The 24806-nt window shown below is 47.8% G+C and overlaps 1 protein-coding gene across 16 annotated transcripts in view; it reads left to right on the top strand.

Moving 5' to 3' along the window:
• The window catches only part of Ppip5k1 (diphosphoinositol pentakisphosphate kinase 1), a 44796-nt gene that overhangs the window by 9867 nt on the left and 10123 nt on the right, over window positions 1-24806 (top strand). For 6 of the 16 annotated variants that reach the window (XM_036183490.1, XM_036183491.1, XM_036183492.1 and 3 more), the window contains 21 exons: window positions 1614-1715; window positions 1908-1994; window positions 2099-2174; window positions 2293-2402; window positions 2484-2566; window positions 3013-3144; window positions 3313-3434; window positions 3712-3894; window positions 5712-5853; window positions 6004-6227; window positions 6470-6597; window positions 6797-6911; window positions 7080-7187; window positions 8337-8450; window positions 8604-8768; window positions 10803-10952; window positions 11569-11659; window positions 15293-15418; window positions 16161-16223; window positions 19706-19888; window positions 21301-21438. In XM_036183490.1, the coding sequence (XP_036039383.1) occupies window positions 1614-1715; window positions 1908-1994; window positions 2099-2174; window positions 2293-2402; window positions 2484-2566; window positions 3013-3144; window positions 3313-3434; window positions 3712-3894; window positions 5712-5853; window positions 6004-6227; window positions 6470-6597; window positions 6797-6911; window positions 7080-7187; window positions 8337-8450; window positions 8604-8768; window positions 10803-10952; window positions 11569-11659; window positions 15293-15418; window positions 16161-16223; window positions 19706-19888; window positions 21301-21438 (2642 nt within the window). The remainder of the gene's footprint in view (window positions 1-1613; window positions 1716-1907; window positions 1995-2098; window positions 2175-2292; window positions 2403-2483; window positions 2567-3012; window positions 3145-3312; window positions 3435-3711; window positions 3895-5711; window positions 5854-6003; window positions 6228-6469; window positions 6598-6796; window positions 6912-7079; window positions 7188-8336; window positions 8451-8603; window positions 8769-10802; window positions 10953-11568; window positions 11660-15292; window positions 15419-16160; window positions 16224-19705; window positions 19889-21300; window positions 21439-24806) is intronic. The other 10 variants (XM_036183499.1, XM_036183498.1, XM_036183496.1 and 7 more) reach the window with 9 other exon arrangements.

Here is a 24806-nt window from a genome sequence, read left to right as displayed (position 1 = left end):
CGCCAGTCCCACAGTCACTCAGACCCAACCAAGAAAGCACACAGAAACTTACATTGTTTACAAACTGTATGGCTGTGGCAGGCTTCTTGTTATCTACTTTTTCTATCTTAAATTAACCCATTTCTGCTTATCTATACTTTGCCACATGGCTTGTGGCTTACCAGTGTCTTTACATGTTGCTTCTCATGGCGGCGGCTGGCAGTGTCTCTCCCCAGTCTTCTACTTCCCAGAATTCTCTTCTCTCTTGTCCCGCCTATACTTCCTGCCTGGCCACTGGCCAATCAGAACTTTATTTACACAGAGCAATATCCACAGCAGGCAGAGGTAAAAGTTCTCTGTGAATTCAAAACCAGCCAGGGCTACTGAGTGAGACTGTCTCAAACAAAATGTGTGAGGGCTGGAGATGTGGTTCAGATGGTAAACAAGCTTGCTATGCAAACCTGATGACCTGAGTCCAGTCCCCGGAACCCAGATAAAAGCTGGAGAGAACTCACTACTAAAAGTTGTCCTCTGTCACATGCCCATGCCCACACATATACATCACATACACACACACACACACACACACACACACACACACACACATCACACACACATATAACATATATATACCATACACAAACACACATACATACATCACACACACACACACACACACACCTATGCCCACACATATGTATCACATACACAATTAATCAATTAGTTAATTAATTTAAAAATTTAAGATGAATATGGTACCACACACTTATAATTCTAGCACCTGAGAGGCAGAGGTAGGAGGATCTCTTAGAGTTCAAGGCCAGCCTGCTCTACATCATGAGTTCCAGCCCAGCCAGGGATACATAGTCAGATTCTGTCTCCAAAAACAAAAAGTTGTTTGTTTGTTTTTTTTCCACATGTGTTAGAAAATAAAAGCAGGATTAGAGAGAAGACTCTGCAGTTGAGAGCGGAGGACCTGGCTTAGGTTCCCAGCACCCACATGGTGGCTCAGCACCCACATGGTGGCTCACAACCATCCGTAATTCCAGTTCTAGGGTATCATTGCCTTCTTCAGACCTCTGTTGTCACTGGGCACACAGGTGTACACATACATGCAGGCCAAACACTCACAGAGTCAAATACACTTTAAAAAAAGTAAAGGAATATATGAGTTAAACCTGGTTGTGTACGTCTGAAATCCCAACACTGGGATTGTGGGACATGGGATTAGGAGACTCAAGAGTTCAAGGCTAGCCTAGTGAGCTGGAGGCCAACTTAGGCTACATGAGATTCTGTCTGAAGACAAAAATAAAGAAAAAGAATATAGTTGAAATCCCTGTATAGTGCTGAGGTTACATCCTTTTCCCACACCCAAAGGGAATATTAACCTTAACTGGCTTATCACTGCCATGGATTTGTTTCTGCCAAGTGGTTACGCTTGGTGGCAAATGCGTTTAGCAGCTGAACCATCTCATTGGCCTCTTTTTTTTTTTTTAATGGGGTATATATTTGGATATTTCAGGCTTTATATTAATGCTTTCTTTTGCTGCATGATTGTGTATATATGTGTATGACCTTCTGTCAAACAATTGTTCATTTATTTTCATTCAACTTTATTATGTTTTGCCTCCTAGGAACACCATTATGCGGGAACTTGCCCCACAGTTCCAGATACCATGGTCCATCCCCACAGAAGCTGAGGACATTCCCATCGTCCCCACCACATCTGGCACCATGTAAGCACAAGTTAAAAATCCAAAGTGACCTGCATAAAATTTGGGATTCCTGTGCTGACCCTATGCTGTCTAACTAGTAGCGCCTGGCCTTTACTAGCTACAGTCCCTTTAACCCAGAATGTGAAGGGGGGCCGGGGGGGGGGGGGGTGAGTTTGGGTGGGAGAATGGCTCTGAGGAAACTCCCAATCTTAGGATGGAGCTCCGCTGTGTCATTGCGATTATCCGTCACGGAGATCGCACTCCCAAGCAAAAGATGAAGATGGAGGTGACGCACCCAAGGTAGGGGGAATGTCCTCTTGTCAATGGACAGTTCTCCGTGAGGGAGGGTCGGGGGAACACAGTTCCCAGGAGCTCTGATCGTTTTCTTGCTTCTTACTCTTCAGGTTTTTTGCTCTATTTGAAAAACACGGTGGATACAAGACGGGAAAGTTAAAACTGAAGCGGCCTGAGCAGCTCCAGGTAAGGCCGCGGATCTGGTCAGGAGCCCCAGTCTAAGAAAGAGAGACAGTGTGGGGCTGAGGCGGAAAGGTGGAGTGGACAGAAGGAAGGACCTCTCGGTTCCCTGTGGTCTCTCTAGGAGGTGCTGGACATTACAAGGCTGCTGCTGACTGAACTGGAGAAAGAACCAGGCATGGAGATTGAGGAGAAGACCGGGAAACTGGAGCAGCTCAAGTCCGTGCTGGAGATGTGAGAAAGGGCACAGCGGCAGGGAGCCACTAACCCCAGCTGAGGCCCGGGGCAGAAAGTAACCGGTGCTGTTCCCCGCAGGTATGGCCACTTCTCAGGTATTAATCGGAAGGTGCAGCTGACTTACTACCCCCACGGGGTGAAAGCTTCGAATGAGGGCCAAGGTGAGCAGCTCTCTCTCCTCCTCCTCCTCCTCCTTGCCCTCTTTGAAATTTTTGGAATTATATTTTACTTATTTAGTGGGGGTGGGGCACACACGCCACAGAGCAGTTGTGGAGCTCTGGGGATGGAACTTGAGTGCTTAGGCTTGGTGGCAAATGCCTTTACCAGCTGAGCCATCTCACCGGCCTCTTCTTTTTTTTTTTTAAAGATAGGGTCTTGCTATGTAACCCAGGCTGACCTCAAATGCCCAGCAATTCTTCTGCCTCAGTTTTCCAAAAGCTGGTATTACAGGCATGTGACACCATGCCCAACTCTCAGATCTCTTATTCTTGACCCTGTGGATGGTGTCTACATGTAATTACCCATGTTCTTGTCGGAAGCCCTAATGTTGATGTGTTCGCATCATAACCCTTGGATAAGGCCGATCCACTGCACATTCTTCCCTCAGATCCACAGAGAGAAGCCCTGGCACCATCCCTCCTGCTGGTACTGAAGTGGGGTGGAGAGCTGACCCCTGATGGCCGTGTTCAGGCCGAGGAGCTGGGGCGAGCCTTTCGCTGCATGTACCCTGGAGGCCAGGGTAAGTGCTGGAGAGTAAATACCCAGCAAGACTGTTATAAGATAAGTAGAGTAAGGGGAAGGGAGGGGGTTGAAGAAGAAGATACTCTGAGGACACTAAAGGGACAGTTATATTTGTTCCCCCACGTGGCTTGTAACAGTCTATGCTTGGAATCGCCCTGTGCCTCAGGTGACTATGCCGGCTTCCCTGGCTGCGGGCTGCTCCGTCTCCACAGCACTTTCCGTCATGACCTCAAGATCTACGCCTCGGACGAGGGGCGCGTCCAGATGACTGCTGCCGCCTTTGCAAAGGTAAACCCGCTAGTTCCTCTACTGCCCCAGCTTCCGTTAGGTAGAGACACAGAGTTGGGAGGACTAGGTGGGGCGTGTTCAAGAGCTGGTATGCTGCTTCAGAGAAGTTTGTGTCTCCATCTCCACCTCGTGCTGCTGAAAAGGAGCTAGGCGTGGTTGGAGTCGGCCTCTTTCAGTCGGCCTCTTCAGGCGCTCTCTCCATCCCGTGTCTGGGACTGGGCAGGCTAGGGCTGTCCACCAGGGAAGGAGGCCAGCAGACCTTGTGCTTTCCTACCAGGGCCTCCTGGCTCTAGAAGGGGAGCTCACACCCATTTTGGTGCAAATGGTGAAGAGTGCCAACATGAATGGGCTGCTGGACAGCGACAGTGACTCTCTGAGCAGCTGCCAGCACCGCGTGAAGGCACGGCTGCACCACATACTGCAGCAGGATGCACCCTTTGGCCCCGAGGACTATGACCAGGTAACACACGCCTCCTCTCTGCCCCAACCAGCCTGCATCCTGAGTCCTAAATTCCAACCGATAGTACCTCCTAGATGCCAGGCACTGTTTTAGGATTTTTATCTACAGTATTTTGTTTAATCCTGACAGCAACCCTTTGGTGTAAGTTCATGTCCACAGTTTTCATTACCCACAAATTCAAAGATTAAAAAGATTTTTATAAGTTTGGCATCAGGGTTCATTTGGCAGGCCTATCACAAGACTATTTAGGATGCTTATTTATCTCACTCAATGTAAATGTCATACATTTTGTTGTACTAATATTAATGTGTTTGATTGTGCCTTAGGCCCTGCTAAAGGTATCATATGCTGTGTGGCTTATGCACTTTTTTTTTGTTTTTGTTTTTTTTTTTTTTGGTTTTTCGAGACAGGGTTTCTCTGTGTAGCTTTGTGCCTTTCTTGGAACTCACTCTGTAGACCAGGCTGGCCTGGAATTCACAGAGATCCGCCTGCCTCTGCCTCCTGTGCTGGGATTACAGGCATGTGCCACCACTGCACTGCTCAGTCTCACTCTTAAAAGCAGAGCCATTCTCTGGTCCCTCTGATAGGTTCTTGAGTGACTTGCTAAGGGGCAGACTTGTTCCCTTATTTTCCCAGCTAGTGTTGTTCACTGTCAAACAAAAAGTCTAGGGTGGCTCACCCTTCCTTTATGCCTCCTTTTGCTAGTGAGGATGAAACTTCTGAGGTCTTAGCTGAACTCTTTATTCCACCTACATTTATTCTTCCCCATTTCTTTTTTCTTTTAATATTTTATTATTTGTTTGTTTATTTGTTTTTTGAGACAGGGTTTCTCTGTGTAGCCCTGGCTGTCTTGGAACTTGATTTGTAGATCAGGCTGCCCTCAAACTCACAGAGATTCACCCGTCTCTGCCTCCCCAAGTGCTGGGATTAAATGCGTGTGCCACCACTGCCCAGCATTTTTTATTTTTAAGTGTATATATGCATGTGTATCTGTATGTGGGCTTGTGCACTTGAGTCTAGGTGCCTGTGGAATCCAGAAGAGGGTGTTAGGTCTTTTGTAACTGGAGTTCTAAGTAGCTGTGAGTCACCCAACATGGGTGCTGGGAACCAGACTCTTGGCCCTCTGCAAAAGCAGTAAGTGCTCCTGACTGCTTTATTTTTGGAAGTGAGGATCGAACCCAGGGCCTTGTGCTTGCTAGGCAAGCGCTCTACCACTGAGCTAAATCCCCAACCCCTGATGGTAACTGTCTTAAAGGCTTGATTTGGAAGTTGGGCATGGTGACGCACACCTTAAATCCCAGTACTCAGGAAGCAGAAGTAAGGTGGATCTCTGAGTTCGCGGCCAGCCTGGTCTACAGAGCGAGTTCCAGGCCAGCCAGGGCTACACAGTAAGACTTTATCTAAAAAACAAACCAAACAAATGAAAAACCCAAAGACCTTGAGCTGGAACCGAGTTAGAAGTAACATTGGTACTGTAAGTCAGTGGGAGATAGTCCTCTCTACTTGTCATCAGAACATTCCACAGAGACTGTAAGAAATTTATTCTTTGTTCTCCATCCTTTTCTGGGTGTATTTTACAGTCCCCAAGCAAAGTGTGAGCACTTCCATTTCTCTGGACTCTGAAACTATTAAGACGGGCCTCTCATGGATGACTGTTGAGCAGTCTGAAGGCCCAAACTGCCAGGATGCCCCAGAACCTAAGAACCCTCAGAAGTGAGCCAGCAGGCAGATCTGTATTGCAGCCAGTTTCTTGGTAGTAAGCCAGGGCCTGGGCAATTGGCCTGAGCCTATTCTCTTTTCTGAACTCTTCCTTACAGCTGGCTCCCACTGGTAGTGCTTCTCTGCTCAACTCCATGTCTAAAATCCAGAATCCTGTGAAAGTCTGTGATCAGGTGTTCGCCCTGATTGAAAACCTTACCCACCAGATTCGGGAGCGGATGCAGGACCCCAGCTCTGTAGGTGGGTGTGAGTACTACTGTCTGCCCTCTGAAGTCTCAGACATGGATGCATTGCTCAGGAACTCCTGATCCCTCGGTTCTACTCCAGAGTTGTCGGGGTCTTTCGTTGGTAGTCAAATCTGCCCCCTTTGACTGTCTGCCTTCTTCTCAGACCTGCAACTCTACCACAGTGAGACTCTAGAGCTAATGCTGCAGCGTTGGAGCAAACTGGAGCGTGACTTTCGACAAAAGAGCGGGCGGTATGACATCAGTAAGATCCCTGATATCTACGACTGTGTCAAGTACGATGTACAACACAATGGAAGTCTGGGACTTCAAGGCACAGCCGAGTTGCTACATCTTTCAAAAGCTCTGGCCGATGTGGTCATCCCCCAGGTGTGTCTCATGTAATGGATCCAGTGCGGAGGAAATAATGAGAGGGAGGAAGGAAGGAAGCTAGAAAGGATGCTTGGAGAAGGAATTGAGTTTCTGCAGTTCCCAGGACTAGTCTGGGTATCAAGACTAACTGAGGAGACTTTTGGAGGGGATGTGATGGACAGGAAAGAAATGCCAGACCTGAGGGAAACAGATATGGGACAAGACTAATTGAGCTTGTCTTCCTGGCCTGTGACCCTTAGGAGTATGGGATCAGTCGAGAGGAGAAAATGGAAATTGCTGTGGGCTTCTGTCTTCCACTCCTGCGGAAAATCCTGCTTGACTTGCAGAGAACCCACGAGGATGAGTCTGTCAACAAGCTGCATCCCCTGTGAGGGAGGGCTGGGAGGGGAGCTGGAGGGAGGGAGGGCATGTTGGGAGCCCTAGGGGAATGGAGGCTGAGACAGGTGGGGGCCAGGAAGAGAAAGGGTCTGGGATGGAGAAGATCGAAGTCTTCGGGTGAGGAGGAGTTTTCAGAAGGCTGGGAAGAGGATTATCTGACTGCGAGTCTGATTTAACTTTTACATCAGGTACTCCCGTGGGGTGCTCTCTCCAGGCCGCCATGTTCGGACACGTCTCTACTTTACCAGTGAGAGTCACGTTCACTCCCTACTCAGTGTCTTCCGTTATGGGGGGCTTCTGGATGTAAGCACCCTTCTTCTTCCTTGGACCTGTGAGCGCTTTTCCCCTTGCAGTCTTCAGCTGTCCTTCCCGGGCTGTTTTTCCCGGGAACATTTGCCCTTCTCCTCGGGCCCCTGCCCACTCCTCTTACTTGTCCCTGGGCACTGGCTTACCTTTGTTTGTGTTTGGTAGGAGACCCAGGATGCACAATGGCAGCGAGCTTTGGCTTATCTTAGTGCCATCTCAGAGCTCAACTACATGACCCAGATTGTTATCATGCTCTATGAGGACAACACTCGGGTGAGGAGCCAGCCGGGTGGGATGAGAAAGGGTCCTCCTTCTTCCTACCTCCAGTCAAAAGCAGCTTAGCTTGTATTTTTAAACATTTAGTGTGTGTGTGTGTTTGTGTGTATACATGTGGCGTGCAGGTGTGTGCAGGCGTGTACTGTACATGTATAGAGATCAGAGAATTACCTGAAGGAGTTGACTCTCTTCTTCACTGTGTGGCTCCTGGGGATCCGACTCAAGCCGTGGGAGTTAGTGGCAAACACCTTTACCTGCTGAGATGTCCCACTGGCCTACAAACACTTCCTTATCTTAGATTTTTGTAGACGCTGGGCAGTAGTTTTTCTTTGGCTGCCATATCTACTGCTCTCTTTGCAGTGTCCTCAGTAAGTTTGTTTTTCATCTTAAAAAAAAAAGAGTTTGAGCCGAGCGGTGGTGGCACACGCCTGTAATCCCAGCACTCAGGAGGCAGAGGCAGGCGGATCTCTGTGAGTTCGAGGCCAGCCTGGTTTCCAGAGCGAGTTCCAGGAAAGGTGCAAAGCTACACAGAGAAACCCTGTCTCGAAAAACCAAAAAAAAAAAAAACAAAAACAAAAAACAACCCCCCCCCAAAAAAAAAGAGTTTATAGAATCCAGCTAGATGCAGTGTGTAGGCACAGTATGGCACAGAGCACCTAGAAAGATCCCACTGGAATGGAACCTGTGTTCTGGGGTGGTGTCAAGCCAGAGAGATAACCTACAACACAACTGTGGAATTTGGGACAAGGTTTTATGAGTCTTGTTTCTGCTAATATCTGCAACTCAAGTGTGTGCATGCGTGTTTGTGTAAGTGTGTTTGTGTGAGAGTGTGTGTGTGTGTACAACATATGCATGCACACACATGCCTCTACATCAGTCTTAGCAAAGACATCTTTAAAGTTCTGCTGTATGTACCATAGCCAAGCTGTTACTGGGAGAGAGGGAAGGGAAGGTTATAGAACTCAAGGTGAGGCGTGAGCTCCTGTAAGAGATGAGCCTCAGGCTGAGGGCATGACCCTGAAACCTCAGTCCTGGCTTTCCTAGGTGGTTGTGTCCTTTTGAGTTTCTCTCCGTTGCTCGCTCCTTTGCGTTCTGTCACCACATTCAGATTCTCCCAATTACCCTTCATCCGGTGATACCCTCTAGGACCCCTTGTCAGAGGAGCGGTTCCATGTGGAGCTGCATTTCAGCCCTGGGGTGAAAGGTGTCGAAGAAGGCAGCGCCCCAGCTGGCTGTGGATTCCGTCCAGCCTCTTCTGAGGTGGGTCAGAGGGCTGCGATTTGGGACTCTAGGACCAGGGGACCAGGTGGGGAGATACTGGGAAGTAATCCAGGGTGGTTCAGAAGGCTGAGGAGTTGGATATTAGGAAAATGGAAATCATTAATGTCTCTCCATTTGTCTGTTATCAAGCAGAACGAGGAGATGAAAGCCGATCAAGGCAGCATAGAGAACCTATGCCCGGGGAAGGCAGCAGATGAACCAGACCGAGCATTGCAGACCTCACCCCAGCCTGTTGAGGGCACTGGCCTCCCAAGGAGATCACCCCTCATTCGGAATCGAAAAGCTGGCTCCATGGAGGTAATGAGAGGCAAGACGATGATGGGGTACAGGTACTCTTAGGGAAATATCCATGTTTTCTCTGACTCTTCCTGTGACCTGAAACAATCCCCTTGCAGTGGTTCTATGTTTACCTAATATTCCTTTCACAGCTGGCCCCCACTAGAGCTTCTTTAAGCTGCTTGCTACTTGTGATGTTAAGGACTTGCCAGTGAGCGGGTTACCTAAGAGAAAAGGATTTTAAGATAAAGTAGAGACAGCTGAACTCTGGGCTGACATCACCGTTTGAGTCCCAGAAGCTGTGTGACCTTGTCCAGGTAGCTTCTAAGCCTCGAGTCTTATAGATGCATTAAAAAGGAACTACAGTAACAGTGCAGTTGATGTTAGAGGCCAGGTCCTCTCCTTCTGATTGTTCAGACATGAGCAGATTCCTGGCACCTGAATGCCATTAGGGTTGTCTACACTGTCATACCAGAAGGATGATTGATCATCTAGAATTCTATGTGTCTCTCCTAATGAGGAGGTTTATCTGCCTGGGTCTGTGTTTTGCTATTTTTAGAATTTTCCCCAAATCTTCCTTCTGGTTTTCTAATCTAGAGGACAGAACTTGTGTTGATTTATCACTGCATCTACTTACTGTCCCCAGGTTTGGTTTTGTCTTTCTTGGTAACACAATTTTCCTCTTTGGCCCAGTGATACTTTAATTTCCTCCATGACATTCCTTTCGATGCCATGACTTATCCCTGTCTCAGAGACTTTACCTGATTTGAATACTGCTCTGGACTCATGGATCTGTTCACCTGGCTCTCTACAGGTCTCTGTCTCACAGGACTTGGTTTTTCTTTTAGAGATATCTCCAAAGATTCTGTTATAAGCTTTCATAGGTTAATACAGAGATTTACATTTCAGATTTTGGAGAAGGCCAAGAAAATAAACTACAGTCTCTATTCAGACTTACCCTTTGCTTCCTGGTTGTTTTAGGGGGAATTGCTGTTTTGAACATGCAGTTTCTTTTGTTTTGTTTTGTTTTTCGAGACAGGGTTTCTCTGTGTAGCTTTGCGCCTTTCCTGGAACTCACTTGGTAGCCCAGGCTGGCCTTGAACCCACAGAGATCTGCCTGGTTTTGCCTCCCGAGTGCTGGGATTACAGGCGTGCGCCACCACCTCCTGGTTTGAACATGCAGTTTCTTTAGGAGAGATGCGCCTTAGTTTCTCTTGAGGTGCAGGTAGAACTTGGTGCCCAGCACTCTGTACACACTGTCACCCTTGTGCAGGAGAGCCGATGGACTGGATGGTATGTCATTGTCTGTCCTGGGCTGTCCCTCTGTCATCTTATGTCAGCACAGGGGACAAAAACAAAGGAGAGCTCTGTGACATCCTCTCTCAGGCTTGCTGGGATTGTCTTCTTTCTGGATGCTTCCTTGGGTATGGTCACTTTTTTCTTTGTGGTATTGGGGATTGAACCCAGAGCCTCACACATTCCAGACAAATGTTCTACCACTGAGCTCTATCCCCAACCCTTTCTATTATTTTTAATTTTGAGACTGGGTTTTTCTGAGTTACCAAGGCTGGTTCTGAACTCACTCTGCAACACACGTAGACTTTGAACTGATCTTGCCTTATCCTCCCGAGTAGCTGGGGTCACAGGCCTGAGCCACCAGACCTATTTATAATTCCTGTTGTAATCACATTCCTTCCTTTTGTCATTGGTATCATTTAGATTCTGGCTCTTTCAGGGTGATGACTACCCAGGATGTGTCCCTCAGCCGGCTCCTTGGTCACACAGCCTTCTGTTATTAACGCTTCCTCTCCTTGCTCTGTAGGCCAAGACTGGACATCTTGTCCTAGTCAATGACATCTCATCCCTCGTCCTTCTCTTGCCATCTCATATTTTTGAACTGTCTTAGATTGTAGAACATATGGCCTTAGTAGCAGCTGTGCCCTAGCTGGCCATCCTCTCCAGCCCTCTAACTGGCTCTGTCCTATGGGCACTGGGACTTTGGGAGCTTGGGGGCTAAGGGAGCCTTGACCGGCTTCCCACCCGGTCTGATTGCAGGTCATGAACATGCAGTGCACGGGGAACCTGGACCTGATCCCCTTGAGGGGACGGCGCCGCAGGAGGTCAGGAGACCTCCCCAGGCTTTCCCCAGCCATCAGCCTACAGCCCCGGGCTGTGTCCACCACTCACCTGGCTTCCTGCACACAGGTGTCTCTTCCTGCCTTGCCTTCCTTTCCTACCTTCTGTTTTTGCTTTTGGGATCTAGGGAAACTGCTCATTTTCTAGGTGGGATATATGTATGTTGGGGGTTGTGTGATTGGCCCTCATGGGTATTTTGGGGGGAAATCAGTTTCATGTAAAACAATTAGAGGGGAGGGCTTCTTGGCTTAAATAAGAAGCCGAGGATAGCTGCATTCACCCCAGCTGTTCCTGGAAAAGAGAGAGGGCAGGCCATACTTTATTTGTGGCTGAATCATGGGATTGGCTTTCTGAATCCTAGGAAGGAGCAGGTAAGACTGAAGAGCCTGCTCTGCTGAGGATGACGGATAGTTGGGTCATGATTCGTCAGATCTGGGGTGGGTGTGAGGCTGTGAGGACCAGTGTTTGGGCAGTTAAAGGGCCTTCTAACATAGATGGGCGCCCTGGACAGTTCACCGCTGCAGCGTGCACTCTGTTCTCTTTTTATTCCTCTTTCACCATAAACCTCTTTTGGCTCATCTAACCTTTTCGGTACTGCTCGGCTTTGTAGGGGCCAGAATTTGGAACCTGGGTTTATACTTTGAGATGACAAGGGGCTTCTTCATATAGAGTCCTTTTTCTACAGGTGCTGTCTGAAACTTCATCTTCGAGACCTGGTGGCTACCGGCTATTTTCATCTTCACGGCCACCAACCGAGATGAAGCAGAGCGGCCTCGGTAGGTCTGCCAGCTCCCCCCCCCCCCCCCCCCCCCCCCCCACCCGTTGTTGGAAAGGGTGTCTGCTGTTATCCAGAGTCTTATTGTGGGAAATCTTCATTGCGGGAGCTGAGACCTTCCAGTCAGTGGCACTGTCAGATGTGGGAAAATAGAAGTGGAAGGAGCTGGAATTAGGTGTGCACACGGCTCTGGGTGATTGTTTTCATCCCAGGAAAGTGTTTGCCTTTTCATTTTCCCACCAACCCCATTTCCCTAGCTGACGGGTATTTTCCTGGTTTTCCTTCTCATTCCTCATCTGTCCCTCCAGTCTAGCCCAGACTTTAAGGGACCTTGGAGGCTTTGACCCTTCAGAGTTATCAGTGACAGGTACTTGAGTTATACAGGTAAAACTAGAGGTACTTGTGACCCCACTTGTCATATTGTCATATGAAACCTTGTGCCACACCTTCCTCTGAAACCTGGTTTTCATACCCTGCTTTCCTAACCCCGTAACTGTTTCCTTTCCTTCCGGAAGCTTGAGGGACACAAATCTGAGACAGGTGAGGTGGCAGAGGCTTCTCTTGGAACATTGAGGGAATGTCTCTTGATTTTTTTTGTTTGTTTGTTTTTTGTTTTTGAGCCCTGGAAAGGGGTGGAGAACATCACTCACCCTTTCCTAAGGACACAGACTAGAGGAAGCACCAAGCCTCAGAGGGTATGGTATTATCAAGGACTGCCTCTGAACCCAATGCCATGTGAACCGTGTAACTAAGTGGAGGTCAGAGATGACTGTGTGGGTTCTGAACTGGTTCTCCTGGCTCTTTTTTAAAAAATCTAGCCCTCTTCTCTCAATGTAAACCCTCTCATTTTTTTCTGTTACTTTTGTCCTTGCTGCTTAATTTCTTGGTCCCCAAATGGTTAATGTTTGAACTAGTAAAGAAGAGAAATGTTTTGATAGTTTTCCAAGCTAATTTTATGGAAGTAGACTGCCTCCTAGAATCCTGAATAAGTTGGTTGTGGGGGGCATGAGGATTAAATGGCAGCTCTAGGTCAGCAAAGTGGACTTCTGGCCCCAGGAACCCCCAAAGGCCAAGAAACAGCAAGACCCAGCAAAAAAAAAAACAAAACAGATTTCAGATAGGTTAGGAAGTAGACAGGTGTGTAAGTGGGAGTCTTCTCAAGAATAAGACATAGACAGAGAGAAACCCTGTCTCAAAAAAGGAAAAAAAAAAGAAGAAAGAAAAAGAATAAGTACATTTTTAATCCTAGCACTCCAGAGGTCAGGGGTGGGGAGCAGAAACAGAGAGAGCTCTGTGAGATCCAAGCCATCCTGATCTACATAGTGAGTTCCAGGCCATCCAAGCCTACACAGTGAGACTCTGTCTTAAAAAAACAAAACAAGCCGGGCGGTGGTGGTACACACCTTTGGTCCCAGCACTCGGGGAGGCAGAGCCAGGTGGATCTCTGTGAGTTCGAGGCCAGCCTGGGCTACAGAGCGAGATCCAGGACAGGCACCAAAACTATACAGAGAAACCCTGTCTCGAAAAAACAAAAAAAAAAAAAAAAAAAGAAGAAGAAAGAAAGAAAAGGCATAGGAAACTGGGTATATGGTGCAGTGGCATGTGGCTATAGTCCAAAGCGCTTGCGGGGGATGAGGTGGGAGGATCCCTAAAACCCAGGGATTGGAAGCTAGCTAGCATGGACAACATAAGGAGGCTTCTATCTGAAAACCGACCAAACAGAATAAAGCAGAGTGAGGGATACACAGAACTAGTGACAGATGGTAAGATAGAGACTGCCCTCTGAGATATCTGAGGGCTGAGCAGAGTAGGCCTGGCATGATTATACTAGAAAAGTACTCAGTAGAGAAAGTAAATGTAGGACAGAGCTTGGTGTGGTCTAGGATGGAGCCAGCTCCCTTCAGCTTTCTCTGAAGGAAAGCAGACATCTTTTGCAGTGTGTCGCTCTGTGGTACTTCGTTCTCAAGCCTGAGTGAGCATGGAAGTTGGGAGAAGTTGCTGCATTACAGAGGTCCCAAATTCCAGGGTAGAAACCATTGCTCACCTGAGCTTTCTGATTTTTCTGGTAGCCCTGAAATACTGGGACCCTGGTCTTCTCTGTAGCTCAAGGGAAACTACCCTCTTCTCTAGTCTGAATATGAATATGACTTCCCCTGCCAAACCCAGAGTCTTGGTTATGATGGAATGTCAGTCTTGTTTTTGGTTTTTTGGTTTTGTTTTTCTTTTTGTTTTTTGTTTTGTTTTGTTTTGTTTTGTAGCCCTGGTTGCCCTGGAACTCACTACATAGACCAGGCTAGCTTCAAACTCACAAAGATCCACCTGCTTCTGCCTTCCAAGTGCTGGGATTAAAGGCGTGCGCCACCATGCTTAACTCAAGAATGTCAGTCTTATAACTTCCTGGTTACTCTGTCCTCGAGGCTGTAAAAAGAGGACTGGGGAGTCCAACCCTAGTCTAGACCACCCTGGGGATGGTTTCTGACCTGACCTCCCCTTTACAGAGGCTCTTCAAGTTTCATTTTCTCCTCACACTGGCACTTCTTTTTGCTTTCTTTGATGACAGGGATTGCAAGACATAAACTTTCCAGAGCAGGAAAAGCAAGACAGTTTTTGCTGTTTCCTGCTTTCTGGCTTAGCACATGATTGGCATGCCCTACGTTATAAGCAACTTACTTTTCAGACGTCTTCTGATTTGTGTCCATCTTGATTTCAGAATCTATGCTTTTTCTCTGTGAAAAAAATCCTTCTCTTCTAACCAAACACAGTTAGTCCCTGGAGGAAGGAAACCTAGATCCTGGTCCTCCTTAGCTCCTGTACTGTGACCTTGAGCAAAGGAAACTCCTTTTGGATCTGTTTCTTCACCTATTATGTAAAATGAAAAAGTTAAACTAGGTGGTCTCTGAGTCCCTTTCAGCTTTAAAAGTACAAGGCTCAAACTTGTAAGTGAAAAAAGCCCTGAAGGATAGGATGTTGGATGAAGAACATAGAATTGTGTGCCAGCCAAGTACCCAAACCCAGTCTCTAGTTTCACTGAAAGCTTTTCCCTTTCAAACCTCTAAAGGGCTAGATTTCTAGGTTTCTCAAATCCTCTGTCCATAGTAGAGGACCTGATGAGGTTTAGGGGAGCATGCTCTAGTGAGGTGGTTCAGCAGGAAAGGCACTCACTTGCTGCTAGACTTAATGACTTGAGTTTAATCCCTGGGACCTTCACAGTGGAAGGAGGGGCCTGAGTACTGCAAGCTGTCCCCTGACCTCCACATGCATGCCATGGCATGCATTCTCCCCTCCTCCTATACACAGTAATGTAGTTGTAAAAAGTGTAGGAAGACTTAACCTATTCTTGTAGTACTTCTGAGAGCTACCTGGGAAGTACAGTCCACCTCAGTCGATTGAATACCTAATAAGACTAACACCATTTTTGTAGTGGCCTTTTGTCTCTGCCATGTAGATCTCCTGGAGAGTTGCTACTTTGCTTGCCTGGTGTGGCTATGGACAGTAGTGGACACTCTTTGTGGTCACTTGGCGTAGCTGCATTGTGGTGGTACTGAATGGCTGTGTGTGTCTTAATGTTGTACTGTACAGTTGGGTGTTCTGTATGCAGCTTTGCGTGGCTACTAATGTGCTCCCGGCCTTGCAGGCTCACAGTGCACAGGGCTGTTCAGCACCACAGTGCTGGGTGGCTCCTCCAGCGCTCCGAATCTTCAGGACTACGCCCGCAGCCATGGCAAAAAGCTCCCGCCTGCCAGTCTAAAGCACCGAGATGGTATGTGGGTGGGTTTTGGGGGGCCACACTCTCTCTCTCTTTAAAAAAAAAAGAACAACAACAACAAAAAAAAAAAAAACACAAAACTTGTCTCCCAGCAAGCATACAGCTCCAGAACTATTCATGCTTAAGATGGCATTGGTGGTGGCCTTATACCAAGCTTTCTTCGTGGACAATAGACAGGAGAAGGAGCCAGGGCCCCTTCCACTCCTCCATTTGCATTCCCTCTCACCATACAAATACTACTTATTTATGCTTATCCCTTCATAATCTCCCACACACAGCCTGGCTGCATCAGTTTGTACTCTTTCCTGCATTCTGGCCTGTAGGGTGAGGACCGAGAGGATGCTCCATGGTCAGGAGGAATGCAGTGGAGTCTTGGTTAAGTTCCAGGAAATCAGGGTCAGGGATGTGGAGGTCGATCAGCTAAGGTGAAAAGATGTGATGGACAGGTCCTGGGGGATGGGAAGGAGGTTTCTATACAGACTCTATTTCCGAATGGCTAGGAAGAGCACATGGTGGTGAAGTCAGGGTTGCTTTGTGGGACCACGCTGTGGTAGAGGTGGCACCAGTACAGAGATGATAGCGGAGGAAGTGAACGAAGGTTGTAGGCAGGACCCAAGGGTCGGGGACGGGACCAGATCACACACACGGTAAAGAGCCGAGCACACAGTGGGCAGGTTCCAAAGCCGAGGGCGGGCACAGGGGTGGGTGTAATCCCCATGATGTCTTTTCTCCCCAGAGCTCTTGTTTGTCCCGGCCGTAAAACGATTTTCTGTGTCGTTTGCAAAGCATCCGACTAACGGTACGTTTGCTTCTGACTCAGTGTCATCCCTCCTCCTCATGTCATCTGCAGACACTTAACCCTGAGTGCCGACACTGACTTTGCCTCTCCTTCCACCATGGTGACACCCTGCTTTCTCTGGATGAGCCCCTCACTAAGTGCCCCTCCTGGGACATTCCCTCGTGACAGCCGTAGCCTCGGCTGTAGCCTGGATAGGCTGACCTGTGGCAACCCAGGGTCTGATGTCCATCATCACCATCATCACCATTCCATTACTTTGTCAGCATCACCACCAAAGCATCAGTCACAACTCCCCCTTTCCTATCACATGACCGCCAGGCTGTGGACAGCATACTAAGTTCTCCTCCTTAGCCGAGAATAGCATCACCTAGCCAGGGCTCGTTCTCTCCCTGCTGTCTCAGTTTATGTAGATCTCCAGCTCTTGATGGGGTGGATGCAGGGTGTGCTCTTCTTTCGGACCAAGGGTACAGTTACTGTTGGGGCTCTGGTCTGGACATAGGACCTCCGTTCCATATTCCTGTCCCCTGCCATTTGTGTACTTTGTGTGGCTCTTGTATTCCTGACATCTGCTTCATGTTTTACTAACCTAATGCCTGAGCCTAGAAAACAGGAGCCCAGACTGCTTTGGGATAAAGGGGGGAAATAAGAATGGGGGTGTTAGGTAAGGAGAAAGGACTGTACCTTGAAGTTTCTTTCTTTCTTTTTCTTTTTCCTTTTTTCTCTTTGGCTGAGTGGTCAGCGCTGGAAATTGAACCCTGGTGTTTGTGTGGACTATTTGCTCTGCCACTGAGCTAGGCCACTTTCCCTGAGGCCAGGTATACTTGTGAAAACACCGTTTCAGGGAAGCTGGAACTGAAGGGAAGAGATGGGAGTCTGGGAGAACTTAGGAATACTTCGCAGTATTTTGAGAATATAGAAGAGCTAAGTCCGTGTACACTGCACCCTGAAAGGTTATGGCCTCTTTGTGGGATATGGCAAGGGAATTTAAGACGTACTCCCTATTGAACTTTTATTTTAGTTTTTTTTTTCCCTGTGTTGTATCTTATCCCCCAAGTAAATCCAGTTTTGTTAGATATGATTTTCTTCTATTCAAGAGCTGAGACTCTCAGAGGAAGGTAAAATGATTCTGCTTTCCTGACCCCCCCATCAGCTGCCTCACCAGTGGCAGGTGTTCGATTTAACAGGTCAGGTAATGCGTAGCCTCTAGACACTGCTGAAATCTCTCTCTAGGTTGACCACCCTGTGTTCGTTCATTCAGTACATCTCCACCTCCAGTTTCTTTTTTCTGCTTATGGCCAAAGTCCACACCCATAGTGACATATCTGTGCTAACTCATACAGTCTCACATGTCACAGTGGTCATAGAGGAGAACTTGATGCCCAAACCCCAAGCCTGGGACTTGGACTTAGTCTATGATATAGTACCAGGAGTTTGGGCCCGCAAAATAAGAGCTAAATCCCATATCTCCTAGTTTCTTGGGTGCCATAAGAGAAAAACCCACGTTCATAAAGCAAATCCTCAAACCTATTTCTCCAGTTCTCTGAAGCCTTGGTTGGCAGACTCAGCAGCTGAAGAAACAAGAATTAATTTTGCCGTAAGGAGGAAAGGAAGGAAGACCTGGACGAGTCAGGTAGAGTGCAGGAGAACAACACAGGGGCTCTGACCCCTTGCACATTTGCCCAGGGTTCTTCTAGCTTCCTTGTTTCTCTTGGGTTTGAACTAGGAGGTTAATATGCTTACAAAGCCAGGACCTGGGATCTACCTGTTATAAGGAGGAATTTGGAACTATTGTATTTGACAAAGAAGATCATCTTGATGGCATTTAGCCCTTAACACAACATGAGCGCTCTACCCTACGGCCAAGGTCTTGCTTTGCTGACTCAGCAATTACAGAGCAGTTGTTCTGTCTACAGTTGCTTATGGCAGAGTCTTCCTAACAGTGTGCCAGCCTACTACCCAACATCGCCATCTCTTTGCATGATGTCTGGCTTTGACACAGCAGCTGAAAAAAAAACAAACAAAGCCCCCAAAACCGGACCTGGCTTTGGAAAAGAGACAAGGCAATGCTGTCTCCATACTTTGATGGAAGAGCAGCCCCTAGCATGTCTCTGCTATCATATTCCTGATGAGCTATCATATCCTGTGACTACAACCAGCACATGGGTGTAGTACATCACTAAACTTTATGCTGAACTCACCAAAGCAAATCAATCTAGTGGGAAAAAGACAGTGGTTCATCCTCATCCAGAATGTCAGACTGCCCAATGGATCTGTCAGGCTCTTGGTGTTCTGTTGCCCCCACACAGCTGTGTGACCATTGGTACAGCCAGGCCTCACTCTGCTAGTCTAGGAAGAAGTAAAAACCAAGCTCTTTGGAAGCTGTGGTCTCTTGGGATCAGCAAGTGAGCCGGTTCTGATCTGGGAGTTCTGCGCAGTCATCTTCACCGCTTTGAGCCTCCTGTCTTCCTGTATCAAGCCCTTGCTCATCCTCACGTCAGTCTTCATCCCCATGTATGTCCTCCAAGACCTTACACTGCCGCTCCTCTTGTGCCCCTCATCACATGCCTTTCGATGCCTGCAACCATTTTGCTGCTGAATCCCAGGCACCCACAGAATGTGCCAGGTGGCTGAAACAGTAAGGGTCTCCAAATTAAACTCTTCCACATACCAGCTGAACAGAGAGTGGTTAGCCTGACCGTCTGCGGAAAGAAAACATAAAATTGTCTAACCTTTGGCCCCAGTGAGAGATGCATCACCACCCCCACCTCACCCCCATGTTCTGCGACTACAGTCTTTATTTGTACAAGAGTAAGGTAAAGTCAGTCAGTCATGGATGTATTGTAAAGAGGAGGGTCTGATTTTTTACCTGCACTGCACTACCTACTCATGGTCTCCTGCCAGTGTTTTGTGCCAGCCACCTGGCACCAGCCCTGTCTGTGGCTATCTTAGAACCTGCATCGCAGCGGGCCTTACCCCCTGGAATGTTTTCAGTTTTGGAATTCTCTTGACATCTACTATCGTTTTGACCTTCTTCTCTGAGTGACTCTGAATCTCTTCATCTCTGTCCCAATGTCATCAACCCATTTGTCGGAGAAAGTGGGCCCTAGGGTTTAGCTAAGATAGATCAGAGATGTTGAGCTCTATCTAGTCAAGGCTCCCAGCTGCAGAGTGAGCAGCTCACCCGTATCCGGAATGCTATTACTGCTCCTCAGGCACTGACCGAATTGTGCTCTGGGCGGAAGGGGAGGGCCTAAGGTCTCATTAATGGCTTCTCTGAGGCTCGCTGTGTGGTGCTGGTACTCTTCTTCCAGGCAAGGGATGGCCAGTCACTCTGACCATCTCTCCTTCTTCCTTAGCTTACCTCGGGTCTCAGTGGCCCCCATACCCAGTAATGCTGTGGCAGTCATTGCCCTCATTGTCTCTCCCTCCTCTCTTTCTTTATCTGTGCTTCCTTCCTACCGTGGTCCCTCTGTCCCGTCCAGAGCTGCTGGATGACCAGCACCCTGTGGTCCGGTTGCTGCGCACTCTGTCCTCTGACTGCCCAAGGGGCTGGCCAGTCTCCTTGGATGCCACGCTGGCACACCACCTGCACCAGTGCGCCTACCACCTGCGCCTCTTCCGGAACTGGCTGCGCTCAGGCCAGGATGACCCCGAGTGCCTCTACGGTACCCCCTGCCACAGGCTGGCTGCTGCCACTACCCCGCCTGGGACTGATTGCTTTGCTTACCGCACTTCTGGCTGGAGAGCCTATCGGGTCCTGAGGTTATGGGACTTGCATTAGTTGCTTGACTGGGATTGGGGCCAGGCTGCCTGGTAGCTGTAGCGTTGGCTGCTCATCCCTCCTTCTAGTCTCCTTTCTTACTTCCCCCTAATGTCACCCATTCTGTTCAGCCTAGGCATAATCTCTTACCCCGGAATCTGGTGTTTTGTTTTATTTATTTTGTTAACGTGTTCCTATCTCTCTAATCTTCTACTACCATCATCTTCAAATCCAAACATTTTTCTAACCACTCTGATGAGCTAGAGACCCCACGCCCTCCTGCCACTAGATTATAAGGGGAAACCAAGGCATGGGGGCATCAGCTAAGCATCAAGACAGACAAAGCTGGAGGTTGGTGGATGACCAGGTATGGTACTTTTGAGCTAGGACCCTTACTCATTGGTGAAGAAGAGGCTCAGTCTCTTGTAGGTGCTGCTCCCTCCCTGTTCTTAGTTCCTTTGAGGAGAAAAGCACTGGAACAGCTGAGGACTGAGACAGTGCTTAGGACGTGTTCTTGATCCATCAGTGGGAGCATTTTTTCCCATTAATAGTCCCAGGAATAGGGTTGTTCATTGATGTTTACCTACCGAGACTTGTAGACCTGTCTTATAGGGTATTTTTTTCAGGGGCTAGGGGTGTCTCGTTTTCTTGGTGGACTAGAGAAAACCTAGCGAGCCCAGGATGTTACAGATAGAGCATAAGGAAAAAGCTTTGATGTGATGGAAATGACCAAGAAAGAACTTCCACCCCCCTCCCTGTTGACGCATGTGGTTTTCCTCAGCTGAGCTTCATGTATTGCATGCTCTCCAGTTCGCATCCAAGTATTCTAGCCCTTCTGCCCACATCCGGAATGTGCATGAACCCTCCTTGGATTCCATGCCCTTCTCCTTAATCTGTTTTGTTTTTTCTTCATGATACCTGAAATCTGCTGTTCCTTCCGAGCTCCATGACCTGCTGCCTCATGTTAGAGCTACAATTTCAACCCCTTGCCTCTTGATCCGTTTCATTCCCCCTAGAAAGTACAAGAGCAGCGTCAGTGCTCTTGTTAGACATGGACACTGTGTACTCTCCATAGGTGAAGGGGATTGACTACCTGGAGGCCTAACAGGTGGACATTTTAGGGAAATTGGAGATGACATAATAGACTTCCTGAAGGGTTGCCTCTAAAGAGTCCCTTCTCCTGGAAATCTTGGATAGCCCATACTCCAAAAGCCACGGACTTTCCTGATGGCTCTCAGGGACTCTCCATCCTTCCTTGGCCAATTGGAGTCTATCTGGTGGGAATAACACTGACTCTGTTCATCTCTTTTCCAACAGGATTTGAAGGGTGCTCCATGGTACCTACCATCTACCCCCTGGAAACACTACATAATGCCCTTTCCTTGCGGCAAGTGAGTGAATTCTTAACTAAAGTCTGCCAACGCCACACTGATGCCCACGCACAGGCATCTGCAGGTACGGGAAGTACTGTGTATGTCTCTAGCTTTACCTCCATACCTATAATTTGTAGAATATGAGAAAATACCGAATTACAATGCAGGGAGGAGAGATGGTTCAGCAGGTAAGAGTGCTTGCTCTTCTTGCAGAGGACCTGAGCTTCTTTTGCAACAACCACATCAAGTGATTCACAGTCACCTGTAACTCCAGCTCCAGGCAATCTAATGTGTACTTCCGGCCTCTATGGGCACTGAAACACATCTGCACCTTTAAACACAGATGCACATACACGAATACACACAAATAAAGACAAAGAAAAATAAATTTAAAAGTTAGGAAGTTGGGAATTTAACTCAGTGACAGAGCGCTTGCCTAGCAAACACAGAGTCCTGTGATCTTGCCTCCGCACCAGAAATGAGGGAGAGGGGGCGGGGGGAGTTGGGAAGATAGGTCAATGAGTAAAGTGCTTGTGTAGTAGGTACAAGGACCTGAATTTGATCCCCAGAACAACCTATATTTTAAAACACAGAGCTAGCCTGGTGGCAGCGCACGCCTTTAATCCCGGCACTCGGGAGGCAGAGCCAGGTAGATCTCTGTAAGTTCAAGGCCAGCCTGGTCTACAGAGCAAGTTTCAGGACAGCAAAAGCTACACAGAGAAACCCTGTCTCATAAAACCAACTGCTCTTGCAGAGGATCTAGTCAGTTGCCAGCATCCATGAAGGATGGCTCACAGCTGCCTGTAACTCCTCTTTTGGCCTCAGTGGGCACCAGCACTCCTGCATATAACCAGTACACAGACACACACACACAACTTAAAAATGAAATAAGGGGGCTGGAGAAATGGATCAGTGCTGAAGAGCAGCAGCTGCTCTTGCATAAGACCCAGGTTCAATTCCCAGGACCTACATCAGGCTTCTCACAACTTCCTTTAACTCCAGTTCCATGGCCTCTCCCCTTCTGGCCTCCTCAAGCTATTCCATGCACATGGTGGATATACATATAAGCAGGCACACATACACATAATTTTTTTTCCAAGACGGTTTCTCTGTGTAGACCTGGCTGTCCTGGAGCTCACTCTGTAGACAAGGATGGCCTTGAATTCAGAGATCCACCTGCTTCTGCCTCCCAAGTGCTGGGATTAAAGGTGTGAGCTACTACTGCCTGGCAACATAATTTTTAATTAAAAAAATAATAAATCTTAAGACTGTGCCAGCTCTGGTGGCATACCTACAGGCCCAGCACAAGGCAGGCAGATACACATCCTGGGGCTTTAAGCCAGCCAGCCTACTTGGCCAGTTCCAAGCCAGTGAAGGAAACTGTCTCAAAAAGAAAAAAAAGTGGAGACACTAATGGTGCCTACAGAGGGACACCCGAGGTTGTCTTCTGGCCTCAAAACACACATACACATACATGTGCACTCACACATACGTAAAAACATGTATGTACACACATTCACATTCATACACATGGATAGTTAGGAACTAAATATGGAGGCTTGGGAACCAAGGGACATTGACCCAAGCTGAAAAACGCAGGGTTGTCAGTAGAGACTACATGGCCATTTGGCTTTTAGAACTTCAGCTTTTGGGGCTGGAGAGATGGCTCAGGGGGTTGAGAGCACTGACTCTCTTCCAGAGTCTTCCAGACGACCCGGGTTCAATTCCCAGCACTCACATGGCAGCTCATAACTGTCTATAACTCCCGTTCCAGAGGATCCGACACCCTCAGACAGACAAGAATGCAGACAAAACAGCAGTGCACACAAAATTACTAAATACAATCTTTAAAAACAACTTCAGCTAGCAAAATAGAATTTTCTTGATCATATTGGAGGCTCCATCTGTTTTCTTGTATAAGCTGTGATATGATCCTGCCCTAGATTGCTTTCCATTTTCATAAACACCATGGCCAAAAGGAACCTGAGGAGAAAGGGTTTATTTCATCTTATATCATGAAGGGAGTCAGGGTGGAACTCGAGGCAGGAACTGAAGCAGAGACCATGGAGGAGTGCTGATTATTGGCTTGTTCTCTGGGTTCACATTCAGCTACCTTGCTTTTATTTACTTAGACTTATTTATATTGTGAGTGTTTGCCTGCATGTATGTAGGTGTACCTTATGTGTACCTGGTACCTGTAAAGGTCAGAAGAGGGGTCAGGCCTCTGGAACTGGAGTCACAGATGGTTGTGAGCCACCATGTGGACACTGAGAACAGAACCCAGGTCCTCTGCAAAAGCAACAAATGCTCTTAAGCACTGAGCCATCTCTCCATCCCTTAGATACCCTTCTTATACCTCCTCGTGCCACCCGCCCTGAGGTGGTAGTGCCAATGTGAGCTGGGCCTTCTCACATCGATCATTGATCAAGAAAATGCCCCACAGACTTTCCTACAGGCCAATCTGATAGAAACATTTTCTTAGTTGAGGTTCCCTCTTCCCATTTGACCCTAGCTCTGTCAAGTTGACAAAAAGCTAAGCAGCATAGATCCTGACTCATCTCTCCTCACTCCATTGGTGCCAGTCACGGAGTTTCTGTTTACCAAGGCAGTTAACTTGTGGTGTATTGACATCCTAGATCCAGTTGGGCTTATGGCTGCCACGTGATACAATTTGAATCTATAAATTTGCCATTGAAAACAACCTGCATTGTAAGAAAGACCATGTGATCCTGGAGAGAGCAAGCTTTGAGGGCACATACCGTCTGATAACTCTTTTTATTATTTATTTTATGAGTTGGGGGAAGGCATGTGTGTGCCATAGCAGGCATGTCAAGGTCAAAGGATAACTTGCAGGAGTTGGTTCTTTTTTTTTTTTTTTTTTTAAGGTTTATTTATTATGTATACAATGTCCTGCCTGCATGTATCCCTGCAGGCCAGAAGAGGGCGCCAGATCTCATTACAGATGGTTGTGAGCCACCATGTGGTTGCTGGGAATTGAACTCAGGACCTGTGGAAGAGCAGTCGGTGCTCTTAACCGCTGAGCCGTCTCTCCAGCCCCCGAGTTGGTTCTTTTGTTCCACCGTGTGGGGTGTAGAGCTCAAACTCTGGTTGTCAGGCTTGGCAGCAAGTGCCCTTACCCATGAACCATCTCACCACCCCCACTGGGAACTTCTTGAAATAAAAGAGCCAAATTCATCTTTTCCCAGCTCTTCACTGAAAACAAAAAACCTGCTTATGAAGCTTAGTGTCAGAGTTGAATTATCCCTCATTCCCTTCTTCCTTCCTTCTTTCTTTTTTTTTTTTTTTTTTTTTTTTTGGTTTGGTTTTTTGAGACAGGTTTCTCTATGTAATAGTCCTGGCTGTCCTGGAACTCACTTTGTAGACCAGACCAGGCTGTCCTGGAACTCACAGAGATCCTCCTGCCTCTGCCCCTCCCAAGTGCTGGGATTA

The sequence above is a fragment of the Onychomys torridus genome, chromosome 4, assembly GCF_903995425.1.
Source record: "Onychomys torridus chromosome 4, mOncTor1.1, whole genome shotgun sequence".
In the NCBI taxonomy this organism is placed as follows: domain Eukaryota; kingdom Metazoa; phylum Chordata; class Mammalia; order Rodentia; family Cricetidae; genus Onychomys; species Onychomys torridus.
The sequence above is the reverse complement of the archived record's forward strand: the minus strand, read 5'-3'. Positions and strand labels throughout refer to the sequence as shown.